We start from the raw sequence: 19793 nt of genomic DNA on the forward strand, positions 1-19793 counted from the left end.
TGTATATACATGTAAATATTTTCTAAATATATAATTTATGTGTGTGTATTTATATAAACATAATAAATATACCCTGTACACATACATATATTATGTAAACAAAACTTTTATTTTGGATGTGATTAATCGTGATTAATCATTTGTTAGTTATTCTATATTTATTTATATATTTATATATATATTTTTTAATATATATATATATATATATATATATATATATATATATATATATATATATATTTTTATTTTGGATGTGATTAATCGTGATTAATCATTTGACAGCCGTTTTAGGTTTTAGGAAAACTTTGATGAAAGGTTTTGATCCACATGCTTAGAACTGCTTTCTATTTTTAATATATTTTAAAATGTAATTTAATTTAAAAAATTGTAACATTACACACTATACATTATACACATTATACACTATACCATTCAAAAACTTGAAGTCAGTATAAATTGTTTTTAGTTTAAGCTATAAACAGTTTAAGCTGTTTTCAACATAATAATAATAATATTAATAATAATAAATGTTTTTTGAGCAGCAAATCAGAACATTAGAATGATTTCTGAAAGATCATGTGACTGGAATAATGATGCTAAAAATTCAGCTCTGAAATCACAGGAATAAATTACATTTTAAAATATATTCAAATAGAAAACAGTTATTTTATATAGGCTTAGTAAAAAAAAAATCAAAATTTTACTGTTTTTGCTGTACTTTGAAATGGATCAAATAAATGCAGGCTTGGTGAACAAGAGACTTTAATATTATAAAATCTTACTGCTCGAAAACGTTTGACTGGTATTGTATATATAGCCTACATACAGTATAGGTTTTAACACGCACAGTTTAGTTTCCATTATATCCTATACTTTGGAAGAAGCTCTTTGACATTGGTCTGGATATACAAAATACAGTTTTTATGATAGCAGCTGTACAGAGAACAGTAAAAAGTAATAAACATTAAAAATACCATATTTCATATTTTTCCACTATATATAGGCCTACATTTACATTAAAATCTGGATGAAATCCAGATTATTTGTCATACCGTTTCATAATAGATCATAATAGACTAGGAGGTGCACACACCCAGTTTGTATCCTTCAGTAGATGACAGCATGATGACCTCATTTCCGGTCGGTCCCTTCATCAGTCAGCCGGTGGCGCGCTTGCTCGTGTTTCTAGAGCTCGCGCTCGTGCAGTGGCAGTCGGAGACGCGCAGCATTCCACACGCGCTGAGAGCGGGATCAACGCGCACAACAACAACAGCTCGCGGACCGTCTACTGCGCTGTTTTCTATTTAAGAGCCTCTTATAAGAATCCACAGCGGGATAATTTCAGCACAGATCGCAGCAGAGAGTAACCGTGGAAGATGGGTTTAGTCCCGGCCGTATCTGTGCTCATTCTGGCCATCGCTGTTCCGAGTCTGGCCGGATACATTGAGGTACGTGCGCACATATATTTCACCCTTGTTTTCATAATTATCTTACATCGTTTACTCTGATATTTCTGTACTGAGACGTCTTTTTATTGTAATATTAATATTTCTGGGTAAGTAGTAGTTTACTAATAATGCCCAGCTTATAAAACCATTAGTCGGATAAGACGCTTTAAAGTGTCCGTGTCCCTTGTTGTGTTTATTTCGACTAATTGTATAACGTTACCAGAAAACCCCTAATTCTAATGTGTTATGAAATAGTAAATGAGTGCTATTTTGTAAATTGTCCCTGGACAGAGTAAAACAAATGAGAAATGTCTTTCTTTAGACGAGATGCGGAGGTTAAATGCCTTTATCTGTTCTCTGTAGTATCTATCTCTGTAGTTTATTTCTGTTGTATTTAAAAACTGAACCCCAAACATTGATTTTTTTTTTTTTTTTATTATAGTGTCAGTTTGAAGTCCTCAGTAGCTAATATCTGAATGTACACGTTTGTTTTTAAAACCTATAGATTCCTTCAAATCTCTCTTTTTTTTTAACCAATAATGTTAGTTGCTGTTTTAATTTATGCATTATTTCATAAGCGCATGGATTACAACTGTGGTCTTACATTGGAGAATATCCATGCTTTTCCTTCATGACTCGATCAGAAGAGACCTTTTAAAGGTTTGTATCTACTCTGAGCTTTGACTTGGTGTAAAATGACAGGAAAGAATCAAGATGTTTAATCCGCTTCAAAATATCTGATCACACTATATAACTGAAATGATTCAGATCATTATACATATTCATCAGAAATGGCTTTCAGGTGTTTGGTCTGATGGGTGTTTCTGAAAGGTTAGGTGAGATATCACTCCCCATGTTAAAGGACAAGTTTGTATTTGTCAGAGAACACTGCGTCAGGCTTGTGAAACGTGTCAGTTGCTTTCACTGTAGGCAAATTATGCAAATGAACTCATGTAAGAAAGTCCTAGAGGCGTTTTTGTGCTTTTACATGTGTACCAATAGTCCTTTTTTCGATGGCATGTTCTTCCAATAAGAGCTCAGCCCGCAGGCATGATATTACAAATTATGGAACAATTATTTTCAGTGCCAGAAATAATGGCAGTTTATTTACTCAAATAAATAATGAAATCTCTTTGTTGCTAATTGATGCATTTAGAGAGAAAGGAGCTGCCCGTGTTTCACCATCATGAGGAGGTGCAGCGATGTTTATGAATATGCATAGATCAGCATTACTGTAGAAAATCAAAGCATCATTTTACCTTCAGATCAATATTATGACCCTATTGTATTTCTGTTATCACTGCTTTTGTCTTCGTTGTACATTTGACTCCTTGTATCCTTGATTGTTTTGATCTGATAGCTCCTCGAGCGTACGATTACCATGGTGAAATGTTATTTTGAGAGAGGTGTGCGTTTCCAGACTCTGTGCAGCTTTGTGTTTCTGGTCAGCGGGAGTTTGATGCTGAGCTAGTGAGTCTCGTTGACCTCAGACCTGATTTATAACCTGGCCGGGAAAGTTCTGCAGAGGTTCTGCGCAGCCCAGAGCTCTCGCTAACTAAACTGCAGGAGAACTGCATGCATTGAAACCTTCAGTTTCTCCCTCCCAGTGCTGGTGATGGGAATTATTCCTTCTGTTTTGCCAGGTGATATTGTATTTTGCAGGAGACAAAGGCAATGTGTTAAAATCACACTGGGCTGTCTGTTTGATCATTGATGCTTTGCTGTTAACTCTCTGAAGCAGGTGCAAGCTTGGATTTGGCTTTTTTTTGTTTCCTCAGCTGTGGATATGTCCCTTTTTTATGTTGTTACAGCCATATGTTATATAACCATGACACATCCAGGCTCAACAATACAGATTTTTACTTGCCTATACAACAGTTTCACCAGCCCTGAGACCAAACTGAAACATTTTGCTTGGTTTTACCTGCATATTTTTACATTAAGTGACTGAATATATTTATTAACATAATAAAATTTCTACCAGATAAATTTGCGACATTTTTAAACTTCACAGTACCATTCAAAAAAATTGGGGTCGCTAATAATTTTTTTTCTTTAATTCTCACCACCATCATCAAAGTAGTCCATGTGACATCAGAGGGTCAGTTAGAATTTGTTGAAGCATCGAAAATACATTTTGCTCCAAAAAGAACAAAAATTACGACCAAAATATTCGATATTCCTTCGGTGGGTTGGCATTCGATTTTCAGTTTTGAAATTTTCAAGCAGTTCTCTTTCGCTTGAATATGAATCGCCCATGAGTGAACGTCATGATTCATTTCATCTGAAAGAGAAGACAAACATGCCGAAGATCTCAGCTGTGTGGGAGCACTTTAAATTGAGTGGGAACAAGAAAGGCAGTGTGCCAAATATGCGATTTGAAAATGGCCTACCACAACAGCACATCAAGTTTGAAAAATCACCTAATTTCTCTAAGTAGTATTCCTTTAGTATATTGTTGGTGTGTAAAAAAAAAAAAAAAAACCATCCCGAGCTGCTTTTATCCGCCATGATAATCAGTATTTTTACACATGATAAAAACGTGCAGTTAATTTGCTTGGAAAATACTTGGAATACAGGAGACATAAAAAATGATTTTATGTGTTTTTATAATTGGTATTTTTGTGCATTTACCCACACTGTTCTGTAGTTTTTTTTTAAAGTTTATTAATTCGGTATGTGTCATGTGTCCATAATGCACCAAAACGAGACATTGCACTCCCATGGGCCCGCAGCAACACCCTCCACACGTGAAGTCAATTAGATGAACAGTTCTCGACATAATACAAATGCAAACAGACAGAGAGACACACAGAGATTCCTGCCTTTATTACACTTTATCACACCTCTTACTGTCAGGAATTTATCCCGCCACACCGTGCTGCATCCAGTGAAGACCCGTTTTTGAGGGTTTGAATATTTGGTGTTGATTACTACCGAAGCTTCGAAGCTCAAGAAAAGGTATTCGGACCAGCCCTAGTTCACACATGATTCCTTTACAGGACTTTACAGTGAAGGCCATATGTGTGAAAGGGGCTTTAGGTAAACACTTCTTGAGACCTGGTGTCAATTTGGTTGTGTTCTGTCTCACTTTTTTGAGAAGAAATTATCATTATACTCAACAGAATTGGTCACATACAGGTTCTGTAGAGTAAGGGGTCATTGGTGCAACCTGAGTGGATGCCGTAAATGCAGCACTAGGCTCAAGCTTCGGCCTTGAGCTATCCTTATTGTTAAGCCCTGAGCATTTTTATCCGTGCATTCCAACAGAGTATTTGATCAAATCCTGTTTTGTTAGCTTTCACGGTAGATTGTCTGGCTCAGTGTGGCAGTTTTTGCTTGTACAGCTTTCATAATGACTGGCACTACCGCTCAGGTTTTTTTTTCCTTGTTGTTTTTGTTGTCAGATGTGTAATTAAAGGAACAAATTCAGGGGAAAAATTGTCATTTCTTGAACCATTAATTTAGAAATTAGTTCCTCTCCAATTCAAATGAATAAACTGCCCAACCCAAAGCCCAGCCTTGCTGAAATAACATGTCAACTAATGCAATGCTGGAATTTGACTGTCGCCAAATCATATATGTGCCATGTTCAAAGCTTGCTTGCTTTTTCACCTTTTAGAGTTTTACCTGATTGTAGTACAAGCTTTGGCACATACTAACATGAATGAAGTGTTTATTTTAAATGCTTAAAGCAATGCCCTGTGTGCTCCAGTAACCTGCTGCTGGCACAGACATGACAGATTCAGATCATAACAAGAGTGATCATCAGGCACATTATCACTGAATTGGCGCACTTGGGAGTTATACAACCCCCAGTATTGTCACTGTGTAGGTTTAAGGATAAATATGAGATTGTGATTGTTTAATTTGTTTGGTGGGAGTCTCTGTGCTCTTTTCCAAGTCGCTGAGATGGTATACAAAAAGTGTTGTCTCTTCTCCAGGTTGCTCGAGGGCTCACCTTGCTCTTGTTATGCACTCGTGCAGCACTGCCTCCTATGATGGGACTCTAGGCCCTTGTAATGATGCATTGCAAGGAGTAGTTTAAGTAGTTAAAAAAGGCTTAAAGTCAACATTAAATCTAATCTAATCACATTTCTGCTCTTATTTGGCATGATTCATCAGTGCACGTTATTAAAAAAGTTTGTTGTTGTAGTCTTTTATCATAATAATAATGTGGTGCATCCCTGCAATTACGGTGCTTTTTGGCTAACCCTTGTATATTTCTAGAAAGAAGGAAAATTGCCTTTTATTTTATTTTGTAAATTTTTCTAACTGTGTTTTCTACTGGAAACATTATAGTAATTTATTTAATTTATTTATTTTTTTGTTTTCTTAATTATTTAAAATAGCTATCATTAAGTCTATTTTCACTTTTTATTATTATTATTATTATTATTATTATTATTATTATTATTATTATTATCTTATTTAAATCTCTTTAATTTGCCATGAGTATAGCCTTTGCTGATATGTTGTAAAATTATTAATACAAATAATAATAATAATAAACTTAGCTTTTTCTTTGACATCCAATCCATTCTAGTATGGACTGTCCACTTTTCACAATCAGTGTCCTGCCTTGTATTTCTTCCCGATGAAAATCTTGTTTCCCTCATATTATAGATGTTAAATGGGTTGTGTGTGAGGGCCTTTGAGTGTTGCCTTTTTTTGTCTTTTCTTCTTCTTCTTAAATCTGGTTGGTTCTGATCAAGTCTTCCACCTTGTTAGAAATAACAACTGACTCTAAAGCAACATTTCTTTGGTTTTCGCACCTGTGTTTGGTTAACCACATGTAGTGGTTTTATGTGTGTTTGCATGAATGTTTGCGGGGATGATTCTGTCTGCAGCCTTTGAAGGCACACAAGCCATTTGTATGCAGTCTTCATTGTGTGGATGTGTTAGCAGGGCTTTTAATAGCATGGATTGCTCACACCAGGAGTGATGAATGGATGTCGGCGAGGGGCTATTGTGAGCTCTGAATGGGTGCAAGCTTCCTGACCAGCACAAGGACCCGATTGGGACATAACTGCATGTGTGTTTATCAGATGCGACGACAGCCAGGCTGGAGATCAGATGTTAATTGCCACATTGTGCACTTCTCTTGATGTGATGCTCAGTGGAGGCATACAGAGTAACTGACATTTGTTTCTCTGTGCACAGAAACATTTATTTAAATTATTCATGCATTTATTTAAATGTACCAGTATTTTATTTATTTGATAAATAGTACAGTTTAAATCGAAAAGTAAATAGTACATTAAAGTATTTTTAGTTCTTTCTCTTTCAATTTAAATGTTCTGTTCTGGGTTTTTTTTTTTTAAGGAATATTTCATGCGTGGAAAACAAACAAAAAACAAAACATTTGGCATCCTAGACAAAATTCAGATGTTTTCCCTGCTTTTCACACATCACTCACCCTGCTAAGTTATGGCAGCACAAAACGTTTTGGATGTGAATTCATATGCACGTCAGGTGTGGCAGAGCTCTATTGTTGGATTGCAGGCATTGATGATGGTCCTGTCAGCCATTTCCTGTTTCGTAAAGCCTGAGCCATGTTAGCACCACCCTGATGCTCATCCTCTGAGCTGAGAGCTTAGCTTAGTGCTTAGAGAGACACTTTCAATTATTTTACCAGCAGCTCTCAGTCTCAAATCTTCTTAGCTGTAAGACACACTGAGTGCTCGACAGGAGAGGAGAGAAGAGAACATGCTACAGCTGCGGATGCTCCTCCCACCATTACTGATATGATACAAACATACGCAAACACACTTTGATAGCCGCACCCTTGAGTGAGCTCAGACTGTGAGTCTGCACCTTAGTCACTGACATACTTTTTGAGATTGTACTCTTTATTCATAATCCTGCCCTCAATCTCTGGTGATCTTGAATAGGATTATTTGCATTGTTGACTAATAGGTTAAGATTTTAGGTGAAAATGTATTTTTGTACTTCTTTTGAAGCAATTTTTTTTGAGTTCAACGTGTCCTGTGGCTTGACAAATGGTTTTTTACAAATTACAAATGTTCTGTACTTCAATTAAAGTCATTTTAAATGGAGCTATTAAGCTATGTTGACACTTTGTTTCCAACAGTTAGACCATATGCCAGCATCTGAACAAAAATGTAAAATTATGTAAATTAAATTTGTTTGGTTGTTAATGTTAAAATGTAATTACTAGTAGATGAAACTGTCCACTTGCCTTATTTGCTTCCTGTTGGGAAACGGATAAGTTATATTAACGCTGAAGCCAATTTCAGTTTTTTTTTTTTAATATATTTCTGCGTACTGTAATCTCTGTGTATTATGTATTTATATACACATTCATATACATTTCTTGATGAGAAGTGAGGACAACAGTCATACTTGAAACTGATAAATAATAAATTAAATTAAAAAATTTAAGGTTTTTTTATGGGAAAAGTGTGTTGTTTTTTGTGTTGTGAATTTTTTTCAAGTTGTTTTTAAGTTTAAATTTCACTTATCAATTCTATTACTTTTTTTTTTGTTATTTTTAACATTTATTCATTTGCCAGAATTTTTTTAAAACTCTAAAATACTACAATCTTTGTTAAAAAAAAAAAATCAAGGAAAAAGCTAATTATTTGATATAAACGTGAAGTAAATGTCTTTGTCACATTTGATTAATTTAATGCATGGTTATTTTATCCATTTCTTAAACACACACACACACATTGTGCATAACCCCAAATTGTTATTTTGGTGAAACTGGTTATCAGTTATCAATTTCTAATTGCAAGTCGCCAACATTTGATTTAGTCTAAAATCTGTCCCTTGTTATTTGAAAAGGCGCATCTTTTTTGGTACCCCCTCCCTGTAGTTTCTTGCTTTCTTTGTGTCTGAGTTTGTGTGCGTCTCTCTTATCTGTCTGTCTGCCACTGGCTCCCTCTCTTTCTGTTAATGTCTCTCTTATCTCCTCCTGTGTGTCATGTCTGAGCGTGTCTGCTGCTTCAGGTCCCTCTTCAGGACCGGCTGCATTAGAGGACGTTATATATAGCGAGCTCGTCAGGCAAGCCCTGCTCGCACAATCTCTCCGAATCTCTGTCTCCTGGGCGGCGCGTTCGCTCTAATTATCCAGCACATATTCGTCCGTCTTTTTGTACGAGAGAGGAGAAGCACCGTTACCTCCCGCGGCTCAGCTCATCACAAATTTAGACTCTCCACCATCAAAGAGTCACAGAAGTGGGCACATTTGTGAATGCCAGGAGTCCGTTCCACCTTTAACTGCGCCATAGAGATTTGTCAGCTACTCTACCATTTGGAGGACATGATAGATTTTGTGGGTCTGAATATGTGCAAGTGTGTGCGCTTGTGAGCTCATTGCCTGCATCAGTAGTTGCGTTCAGATGGGGTGTGACTCCTCTCCTCTGCATGTGTTCACATATGAATAAAACATTCGCTCTCCTATTCAAGAGCATGTTGTTCTCCATCACACGCACAAACAGATTTCACCAAGTATGTTTATGGCCCATATCTCTGGCCATCTGTGTTTCTCTTGATGCTTGGATATTTGTGTCAAGATGGTTGAGAGAGATCAGTATGTGTGTGAAAGTTAGTATGGATGTTCAGAATGGCATGCTGCCTGCCATTTTTGAAAGAAAGTAATATGACCGATTGTAAGCTGATGTACTACATTTGCCCCAATGCACCGAGAGCAACCAGAATATTATATTCAATAATGCAGGGTTTCCTAAATGGGGGTTAATTAAAAGCTAATAATTAAATGTGAAGATTTCAAATAAAGGGGCTGCAACTATTATCAATCGCAATATTTTTTTTTTTGCCATTTTTGCCTTTTTATTTTTGATAGGACAGTGTTTAGACAGGAAATGAAGTGGGAGAGAGAGGGGGGGTACTGGATCAGGAAAGGTCCGTGAGACAGGACTCGAACTCAAGATGCCCGTAGCACAACAGCACGGCGCCCTGTTATGGGCTAATGGCACAGATGTCAATTGCAAACACTTAACTCAAATGAAAAATTTCTAAATACCATTATATTTTATGTTTAAAAAATATAAATAAATTGTTTTTTTTTTTTAACTAATACATTTCCTTAGAGATTATGTCATATTACAGTTCAAATCGCAGATACAATTGGACAAAATAATTTTTTTTTTTTTTTTTTTTTTTTTAGAATATACTTCATCTGTTTATTTGCATACATGACCATTAACCGAGAACCGTGAACATGCAAAATGTTGTTGAATTATTGAAGTTAATAAAAACTTTTTAGGGAGTACTAAAATATTTTACTTCTAAGGAGTTTGGCTGACAGTAAAGTTTGGGATGCGAGGTGTTTTTTTTTTTTTTTTTTTTTTTTTTTTTTTTTTTTTTTTGTTCAGTGCCAAAAGGTTTGATGTTTCTACAGAAAATTCAATTAAAATGCAAAAGAAAACAAAAGCAAAAAAACATGACAACAATGTAGCACACTACATTTATTTAGCATTTTATAAAGCATGAAGTATGATGCCATTTTTAAATATCACTCTTTATTTTTTTTATTTTTTTTTTAACTGATTAACTCAGTTGTCTAGTGAAAACTCGGTTGCGCTTTGGCCATCCCAAGTTTCCTAATTCTGTCCCTTTCTTTCTCTCCCACTTCACTTTCTGTCGATACTTAACTGTCCTATCACAATAAAATGCCAAAAATAAAAAAAACACAACTCTCATATGCTGGACTTCTTTAATCATTTAGTCTGCATAAATCACTTTTCTTATAATCGTCTTCCAGGCTCGCATTCAGATCTGTTTTCATACAAACAACAACCAAAAGACAGAACCAAGTTCCTGTTCTACTTTCATTTACAATAATCTGTTTCACTTGGTTGTGCGTCACAACATAAAAGAAAGGCTCAGTTGGTACTTTTACGTTGTGACAGTGAATGATCGGCACAGTAGCACTCCCAAGTTTTGATTTGCTGGCTCACTAGTAGTGCTCAGACTCGCTATTTACAGAGTCAGGGAGACAAGTGTGATTTCTCATGACACCGTTTTCAGTGATCTCTCTAGTTGTAAGGACATTTTATGGGTTGTATTCTCAAAATAAATTCTTTTACATCACCTTTTTGCTGGAAGCAGGATGCTAATATTCCTCTTTTATTCCTCTTTGTGTGTGTAGGTTGCTCATTCTTTTCCCTTGTTAGATTAATTTAAATGGTCTTCTTGATTGCTGTGTTTTAACAGCATTTTGACGTCTGTTAGTCGCCTCATTCTTCTCTTGTCTATCAAACTGCTTGTTCGTGCTCTTGTAGGAGTGGCAGCAAATGAATCTGGGAATAAAACAAAACGCAAACTCCTGTGTGCGTGGTATCGCTTTAATTTACATGATCCAATGCTCTTGTAAATTTTGTGTGGGAGATGACTGGAGGCTCGGTATTCTTATTTGAATTCAGCTCAGGCTTTCACTCATAGCCCCTCCTGTGTTGTGGTCTTTATTTGAGTTCTAAGAGCAGGTCTCATTGAGAAGGGCATTCAGAGACGGCCTGACTCAGTCATTCAGGTCAGTGATAGCGGGCCAGCTGTTGTGCTTATTGAGCAGCTGTCTTTAGGTAGTTTATTTGTGTGTCTTGAGTACTTTTATCTGGCTGAGGAATGACCAATCATTAGCAGATTTTTTGTTTTTTGTTTTAGGTAGCTGAGTTTTCCTAGTGCCTCCCTCTCTTATTCTGCGCAAGTAAACAGTATAATCTCTGCCAACATTTCTATTTTGACTGTGTTGGCATGTTGGTGCTGGTTAGGAGGCTTTCTGTCTAAAGCATCTGGAGTTTTATTACCTAACTATTTAGATAATACATGACCAGTGCCAAGAACAACAAAGCTGTGCATACATACTGACACCACTTACCATTCAACATGATCCAGTAGGAAACAGATTATTTTGAAAAATGACTTGCATAGTCATCGTTGGAATGGTAAGTTGTAAGTTGTTTCAAGAAAAACTGCTGTAAAGTGGGAATGGCAGTTGTAGCCACTGGGGAAGCCATTATGGATCTTTTATTAAATGTAATGGACTACTGAACTTTCTGAGCTTTGTAATATTGTGAAATATTATTACGATTTAAAAGAACTGTTGCCTTTTTGAATATATTTTTAAAGTGCAATTTATTTCAGTGATGCAAAGCCGAATTTTCAACATCATTACTCCAGTCCTCCGTGTCACATGATCCTTCAGAAATCATTCTAATATGCTGGTTTGCTGCTCAAGAAACATTTCTTATCAATGTTAAAAACAGTTGTGCTGCTTAAGATTTTCTTTACTGTCACTTTTGATCAACTTTTTAGCATATATATTATATATAATATAATATATAATATTTAAAAAAAAAAAAAAAAGCAAAATCCTAAAATTCATATAAAGATGAATATTGACTATTCTACCATACACTTAAAAATAAAGGTTCTGTATTGGTGTCTGGTTCTATGAAGAACTTTTAACATCCATGGAATCTTTTCATGATACAAAAGCTTCTTTGTGTAGAAAGGTTTTTTAGATTCTAAAAATTTTCTTTGCACTAAGAAAAAATGGTTCTTTTGAGAACTGTTCTTTGCAGAACCCAGAATGTTTCTTCTATGGTATCACATGCCTTATTTTTAGGATTAGTGGCAAGTAGCAGCTGAGCTCAGCATGGTACTTACTCTGTGATTTGTTTCTGGTCTAAAGTGATCTGATCGAATTGGTCTTATGAGGCAGAGCAGGGGAAGAGGATGAAAAAGTCAGATCAGGAGAGGTGAGCAGAGAGATCAGTGTGCTGTAACCATATACACCCCAGAGACCTGGATCCGCGCTGCTGAACCACCAAAAGCACTGCCAACACTGATGCAGCACTTTTGGGGACAAATGTATAGAGGGAGAGAATGTGATTGGCTGCACAGTGAAAATCAAAGCATCCTGAATTCTGACCTCAAGATATCTGGAACCTCTGAAAAGTTCCAATGAGTCTGATATCAGCAGCTTATGGGTCTGGATTTTTTGTTTATTGGTGGCAGGTGTTCACCGCTGGCAGGGTTTCTGTACTCTGTCCTGTATGATGGAGAAGAGAACCGGATGAGATGAAGGAGCCTTTGAGAAGGGCCTGGAGCAGGACGCCTGTCATGGAGAGATACGATGTCCTCGCAAGTGGGAGGGAATGTGGGAAGGTTGGAAGGTGTAGAAAAGTGGCTGATGCAATGTACCATGGAGAATTTTGCACACACTCAAACACAGTGAAGTTCAGTCTCTGGGGAAGTAACTGCACAGCTCATGGCTGCCACGGCCCTTATTGTTTCTTCTCCCTGTTCTGCAAATAGAACAGTACTAATAAAAGTGGTGTGACCAAGTTCTTACTTTCCAGCCTGCATCAGTACAGCTCATGTGAAACTTGTCATAGATGCAGTCACACAGTTAGCAATTGCTCAAACTTGGGATTTAGAGCAATCTTACTTAAGATTTTTATGGTTTACAGCTTACGGCTGCACAATTATTCAAATTTCTAATCGCGATTACAGTTATGGATGCCACAATTACGTAATGGTTGTTATTCTGCACGCTTAAGATGTTTTTTTTCTTTCTGCATGTTATCTTAAGGGTTTTTCCATTGTTTTAGTATAACATTATAATATCATTCATATTTTAACTTTTTATAGTTTAAAGAAGAAACCAATCCAATGTATATTTGACATTTAAGCCTTAATACTATAACAAAGTACTAAAGGTTTTTCTGTTAGAGTGTTTTCAGCTTGTTTATTTTCATATAAAAATACGGCATGCAGTTGCATCAAACAATGGTATAAACATCACTCTATGTAAATTGTGATAATCATAATTAATAATTGCAGTTACAATTTACATTTATGCATTTAGCAGATGCTTTTATCTAAAGCAACTTACAATGCATTCAGGGTAATTTTTTTGTTTGTTTGTTTTTTGACGTAACATGTTCCCTGGGAATTGAACCCACAACCTTTTGCACTGCTAATGCAATGCTCTACCACTGAGCCACAGGAACACTCAAGGGAATATAAATCATACTTTTTGGAGGGAAATATCACAGATATTGGATAAATATTAAACTTTTTAGTGTGCATGTGTTGATCGCTATCTTGGCACATGCAGTCACACTTTATTTTAGTGTCCAGTTCTCAATATTAACTGCGACTTTTGCCTCAATCTCCCAATTAATGCTTTTTTTTTAATAATTAGTAAGGTAGTTAAGTTTATAAGCTTTATTTACTGATAAACAACCATTATGCTAGTAATCAGAGGCGGACTGTAGTGAAGTATTTTTACTCTGCTTTAAAAGTGCTTTTTAAGTGTCTGTACTTTATCAGTGTGTTTTTCTTTAGAAAACTACTTCACAATATTCCAAAGCATAATATTGTAAGTTTTACTGCACTACATTTCATATTAAATATCATTTAATACTTAATTACATTTAGAAATCTATTACTTTCTTTCTTTTACTCAAGTAAAAGTAATTCAAAGATTTACACAAGAGTACAAGGAAGTACTACATTTTTTTATGTTCTTAAGTATTAAAGGTAAAACAAACAACTTTTATTTAAGAAATGTGGTGCAGTAAAGTTGTCCAAAGAAAAACACTCTGATAAACTACAGATACTTTTTAAATTTACTTGAGTGAAGTAAAAATACTGCCCGCCTCTGCTAGTCATATGCATGCTAATAAGCAACTAGTTAATGGTGAGAATTGGTCCCTGAAATGTCAGATATCAGCTTGTTAGGCTGCGCTGTTTCCTGCATGCAACAATAAACACAAGCTGTGATGTCCAGTTTGAGGAAAAACTGACTCTTGTAAACTGGTTATTTTTAATGAGTCAGTTTAAAAAGTTTCATGAAACTGCTTCAAACTTGCTTGTAAACTAGTGATTTGAATCAGACTCTTAATCAGTGAATCATTTAGAGCCACAACTTACTTCTAAGTTCCCAGCGGACTCTCTCACTGAACTGCGATTCCAAAATATGGTGTTTCAAACAGAATGCAGATGTCTAAATGTATTGCATACTGACATACAATGAAAGATCTCCATAAGCTTGGCATAAACTCAGCACATTCTCTTCTTGAAGATACGCTCAGTCGTTATCTTTTTAAACAGTGGACTCCGATCCCAGCAGCTTGTTGTTTGTCACTGTCCTCGAGCGGCCTTTTATTATTAGTTGCTAATTATAATGAATTCCACGCTGCCAGCTGACTGCACAGTCTTCCCGCTACCCCCGCCAGAATGTCTTCATCCAGTTCCTAATGTCTCAGATATCTATTAAACGCAGTGACTAGAATGCTCCACTGCTGCCGAGATAGAGCGCTTCGCATCATGCTCCATTTGAGCAGGAACAGGATGTTTTGTTTGGGGGCAGAGAGACGTTTTGGAACATTGTTTTTCTGGTTTAGTGAGTTGATTTCCAGTAGTTTTAGAGAGGGAGAGCTTTGTTTCAGCACACTGTGAACAGAGGAGATCTTCTGTATAGTTTGCAGAGACCGATAGGGCAATAAGAGGCGAGCCCTGCGGCTTGCGATTGAGTCACAAAACATGGCAGCATGGCTTCACAAACACATGACTCAGCTTCTCACCGTGCCTATTAATGTTGTCACGATACTAGAATTTCTAACTTCGATACGATACCTTGAACAATATTGATTTTCGATACCACGGAGAAAAAAACTGCCACAATATTAAGGGGTTATTTTTTTATTTAAAGCTAAATATAACAAGTCTAGAACATATATTTTACATTAACAAAAATGTCCTGAGGTAGTGCACTTGTTCAAAAGCCTATCAGATTGCATACATTCAAAAACCAATAAAGTGCAAGTAAAAAAAAAAAGTGCAATCTTTTGTATTTCCAAGTAAAATCAAATCACAATGTCAACAAAAGATACTTAAACTTCAAGCAAAAACAAAATCAGTGCAATCTTATGCATCAAGTATCAAATTAGTAAACAAAATAATTAAATGGAATCTGTTGCTGCAGTTTTATGCAGATTTTCTCTACAGAGGTGAGTGAGATTGACACAGCTGGTAGTGTAGGTTGTGATTGTGTTGTTTTTGTTGCAGGTCGAGTCTCATAGATAGACCACACTTTTAAAATGAACTGAATTAACTAATTTAAGAACTTAGGTTAATGGTAATAGATATTTGTTAACATGAATAAGCAATGAAAAATACTTACAAAACATTTGTTAATCAAAGTTAAAAGTTGATTTAAACTAACATTCACTAATACATGTACTAATTAAAATCCAAAGTTCTATTTGTTAATATTTTTTCATTGGACCAGAGCTAACATGATCCGTTATATTTTTATTACCTAATACCTACTGTTATCAAAGATTAAAATATACTGTAACAGATGCATTGCTCATCGGTCATAAAAGCTGGTTAATACATTAACGTTATTTGATGAACAGATTTAAACGCAAACGTGCATGCATCACATGCGAAAACAGTGCTCACTGGATCGACATGAAGTCGTCAAGTCACCTTTATTTATATAGTGCTTTTAACAATACAGATTGTGTCAAAGCTCTTAACAGTATCAAATTGGAGGATAGAGTGTCAGTAATGTATAATAATAATACCAACCTCGAGAAATTCTTTATACAGATCCGGGTGTCGGTCTCTCAGGTGCTTTGCTATATTAGTGGTGTTAGCGCCTTTTGTAAGCACTGTTCTGTAGCATCTCTTGCATATTGGCTTGCTTGTGTCCTTCGGCTTTCCATGTTCATTTGCCTCATATATGCAAAATATTTCCAGATAGCACTCCTACTGTGTTCCTTATCAACCAAAGCCGGTCGCGAGGGCATTGCACTCGCCATCTTTCCATTCACTTCACTTTTGCTAACCAGAGCGAATGAGACGAGTGCGAGTGCGCGTGCGCGTGTGGTGGTTGTCAACGCACCTTTGGAGAGAAGTGAAAGTGAAAGCGCGGCTAGTATCGATACTTCGGGAAATTAGTATTGGTACTGTTCAGATATTTCAGTATCGATATTTATCGAAATATCGATATTTTTGACAACACTAGTGCCTATCAGTGCGCACAGGTCAATCTCATGAAAACATGGCCAGTTCATAGAGCAATTCAAAATCATAAGGTCCTCTATATGTGTGTGTGTGTGTGTGTGTGTATTAATATCAGCCCATCCCTATTGTAAAATTCATGTGAAACTAGCCCTCTATATCTTTGTTTCTTTATAAATAACATTCATCATGATTGTTCCTCCTGCAAGATGAAGATGGCCGCTCTTCATTCCTCTCCAGTGCCTCTGGGAAAACGGAGTATTTGTGTGTGGCACCGAGGGATCTGCTTTTCTCCCGCTGCTTGTCGTATGTTCAGTGATAAGGGGTGGACCAGGGGACTCAATGATCCATTTAACCTCGACCTTGGAGGTAGTGAGAGGATGGCATAGCTGCAGACAAGGGAGGGAGAGATTCATTCGCAGTGTGTGAAATGTGGGCCATTGGGTGGTATTTCTTTCATTGCATTCATTTCTCTTCCTTGACCTTCCACCCTGGTTTCTGTTCTGGATCAGTATTTCTTGTTTGGTATGGCCATTCACTTACAGAATGTACTGTGTGTATGGTGTGGGTATCATGGGAATTCCATGGTGCTGAATCATTTCTGTGATGGGTGAAACACATTTCCCATTAATTATATAATATGCTACACCAATGTATTTAAAAAAAAAAAAAAAATCCAAACATCTGCCCAAACCAAAAAATGGTATTACCACGGTGTAAGTCCTGTAAGGCTCATTGTATTTCCATGGAACATATACTTGTCATTATACAGAAACTTAAATTAAAGTTTTAATTTATATTTTCATATAATGCACTGTTATCTTTTTTGTTTTCTTTTTTTATCAACAGTATTTACATTTCTACTCCAATTCCTTGTTAAAATAAACTTTTTAGTAGTAGTAATTCATTTTCATTGCACATTTAAATGTACAATAAATGAGACTGAGGTTAAGGAAAAATATAATGAATAGTGCATATATTAAGCAAAATGTTCCTCTCTAAATGCAACATTGCATGCCATTGTTTAATGATATAATGAATCAATGTACATTTTTAAAAACATTAAAACACTTATCCTATTTGAATCTTGGATGAAACTGAAAATTCAGAGCATCACTGATTACCATGTTACCACCAAAATTATATTATTTTATAATTATATAATTTTATAAAATAAAATGATTCTAGAAGCTCATGGTATTATAATGAGACATGTCCTGAAATAAACAGCATTAGCGTGGTACCATGTTCTAAAGCTTTGTATTATCATGGTGCTTTTTGGCACTGTTTAGCTCCAGTCCTGTTCTCTTTTTCTCACTGTGAGGTGTTTTTGTGTGATATGGGTAAAGCTAGTGTTCTCTGATAAGAGCGCTTCCATTTCTCACTCACTCACTCACACGCGCACACACACGCACACACACACTCTTACACTTCCTCTCAGCCAGCATTGTCTCGCTCCTCTGTGGTTTTCAGAAATGGCACAGATGTGGGATTTTAAGAGGTTTTTCTCCTTGCTGTTCTCACTGCTGGTCAGTCCAGAAACAGATGGACTGTCTGTATAGCTGTTCTGCTCCACTGCAGCCTTCAGTTGCCCTACAGGAACACCGACTTTATTTGAACACATCTCAAGCTTCCTCCCTGAGTTTATAACGGTCTTTCCATGTTTATTCTACTTCCTTGCTCTGTCTTTATTTAATTTTTCTCTCCCACTCACCTCTGTGTGCTTAAAAATTAAAGGTGCTCTAGGGGTTAGTTTGGAATGACATACTACTGTACTATTCATACTATTTCTGTAGTATCTGTACTGTGCACAGTATGCAAATTTCTCCTGACATGTATGTTGATTTGGAAAATGTGCGGTATACAACAGGGCTCACAGCATGAAATATTATATTCAATAATGCGTTGCTCATCTCCCTCTTGAATAATTGTTTGTTAAAATTAAAAATTCAAAGCAACCATTATTTCAAAGAAACTGTACATCACTCATTGAATTAAACATAAAACATGATATTTCTCAATGTGTGTTGCATTTAAATGATTAATTTAAATGTTATGTAGTAGTCCCTCACTTCACACTAAGTGTAGTTCTCTGACAAGCTATGCAAGATCACGTTCATAATCATTAGTTCATGAAATCGACGAAATCATTCACGATAATGACAGCTGTTTGCGTATCTTCTCAGTGAACTACAAACTACTACTAGTGAACTACTACTGTGTAGTAATGCTGCTCCATCTGAGAGCACGTGAAAATACCACATTTAATAACATGTTTTTAATCCAAACTCACTTCATAACATCAGTCGAGTGTTTGAAATAAATCCTTCTGTGAGATATTGTGGCTACGTAAAAACGGAATAATTAAGGCACACAATATTCCATTGTATTCTAAGCAGTGATAATGGCGAATGTCGATTAGAATTTCTTTATAGATATACTTTATTATGATAAAAATTTTAATAATTAGAAATCAGATAAACCATATATTGCCATAGTCGTGTGTTTATTAGTCACGTTAAATCAATGAAAGTTAAATCTTCTGTTTATTCGGCTGCAGCGATTTCCTGGATTTCTTCTTCGGGGCATATTTGGATTTTCAGCGCAAGAGTGCCCTTTGGCCTTTGGATGGAGATTTATTGCTGATCACAGAACTGTGCTTCGCTGAAGGATACACATGACAATCGCAGCTTCTGTCTAATCGCGATTGATTGCCTTTGCCATTAAATTTCGATTAATTGTGCAGCCCTAGTTTTAGAAAGGCGGGGCATAGAGGAGAAGCAATAATGTACAGTATGTGGAAAATAATGTGTTTTTTGAACCTTAAACAGCATAAACACATTTCATTACACCAAATACACAAAATAATGTTTTATTTAGCAACATCATATGACCCCTTTAAATGCGCCATGGATCAAAAGCCACAAAACTTTAAGTAAAGAGCACAGACCTCTGAGAGCTGTCAGGAGCATGCTTGTGTATGTGTGTGGCTTTATAATTGTGGATTTTCTGGCAGTCTTCGAAGCGGCAAACTTGTACTGCACTGCATGCTGATAAGTACAGGACGTAGCTGTACAAGAGAATGAGAGGGAGGAAGAGAGGGAGATCGCTTGTGTCTGGCACAGTGAAGTGAGCACAGGTCGTTTCTCAGAAATCCAGAGGTCTACGCGCAGAGATTAGGCGGGCGAGCTGTCGGCCAGACAGAGCCCACGCTGCTGCTTAATCCTGTTCGTTTAAACCGCGAGAGACAAGCAAACAATGCTGAAAACAAGCACAGTAACCGACTGTATTCACAGCGGTGTTCACTAAGCCCCA

The 19793-nt window shown here is 36.3% G+C and overlaps 1 protein-coding gene across 5 annotated transcripts in view; it reads left to right on the forward strand.

Moving 5' to 3' along the window:
- The first annotated feature begins 1173 nt into the window (after positions 1–1173).
- Positions 1174–19793, forward strand: part of aplp2 (amyloid beta (A4) precursor-like protein 2) — an 80652-nt gene continuing 62032 nt past the window's right edge. For 3 of the 5 annotated variants that reach the window (XM_042743576.1, XM_042743577.1, XM_042743579.1), the window contains exon 1: positions 1175–1448. In XM_042743576.1, the coding sequence (XP_042599510.1) occupies positions 1377–1448 (72 nt within the window). In that variant the 5' untranslated portion in view covers positions 1175–1376. Of the gene's footprint in view, positions 1449–19793 lie in introns of all 5 variants that reach the window. The other 2 variants (XM_042743578.1, XM_042743580.1) reach the window with 1 other exon arrangement.

The sequence above is a fragment of the Cyprinus carpio genome, chromosome B18, assembly GCF_018340385.1.
Source record: "Cyprinus carpio isolate SPL01 chromosome B18, ASM1834038v1, whole genome shotgun sequence".
Taxonomy (NCBI): domain Eukaryota; kingdom Metazoa; phylum Chordata; class Actinopteri; order Cypriniformes; family Cyprinidae; genus Cyprinus; species Cyprinus carpio.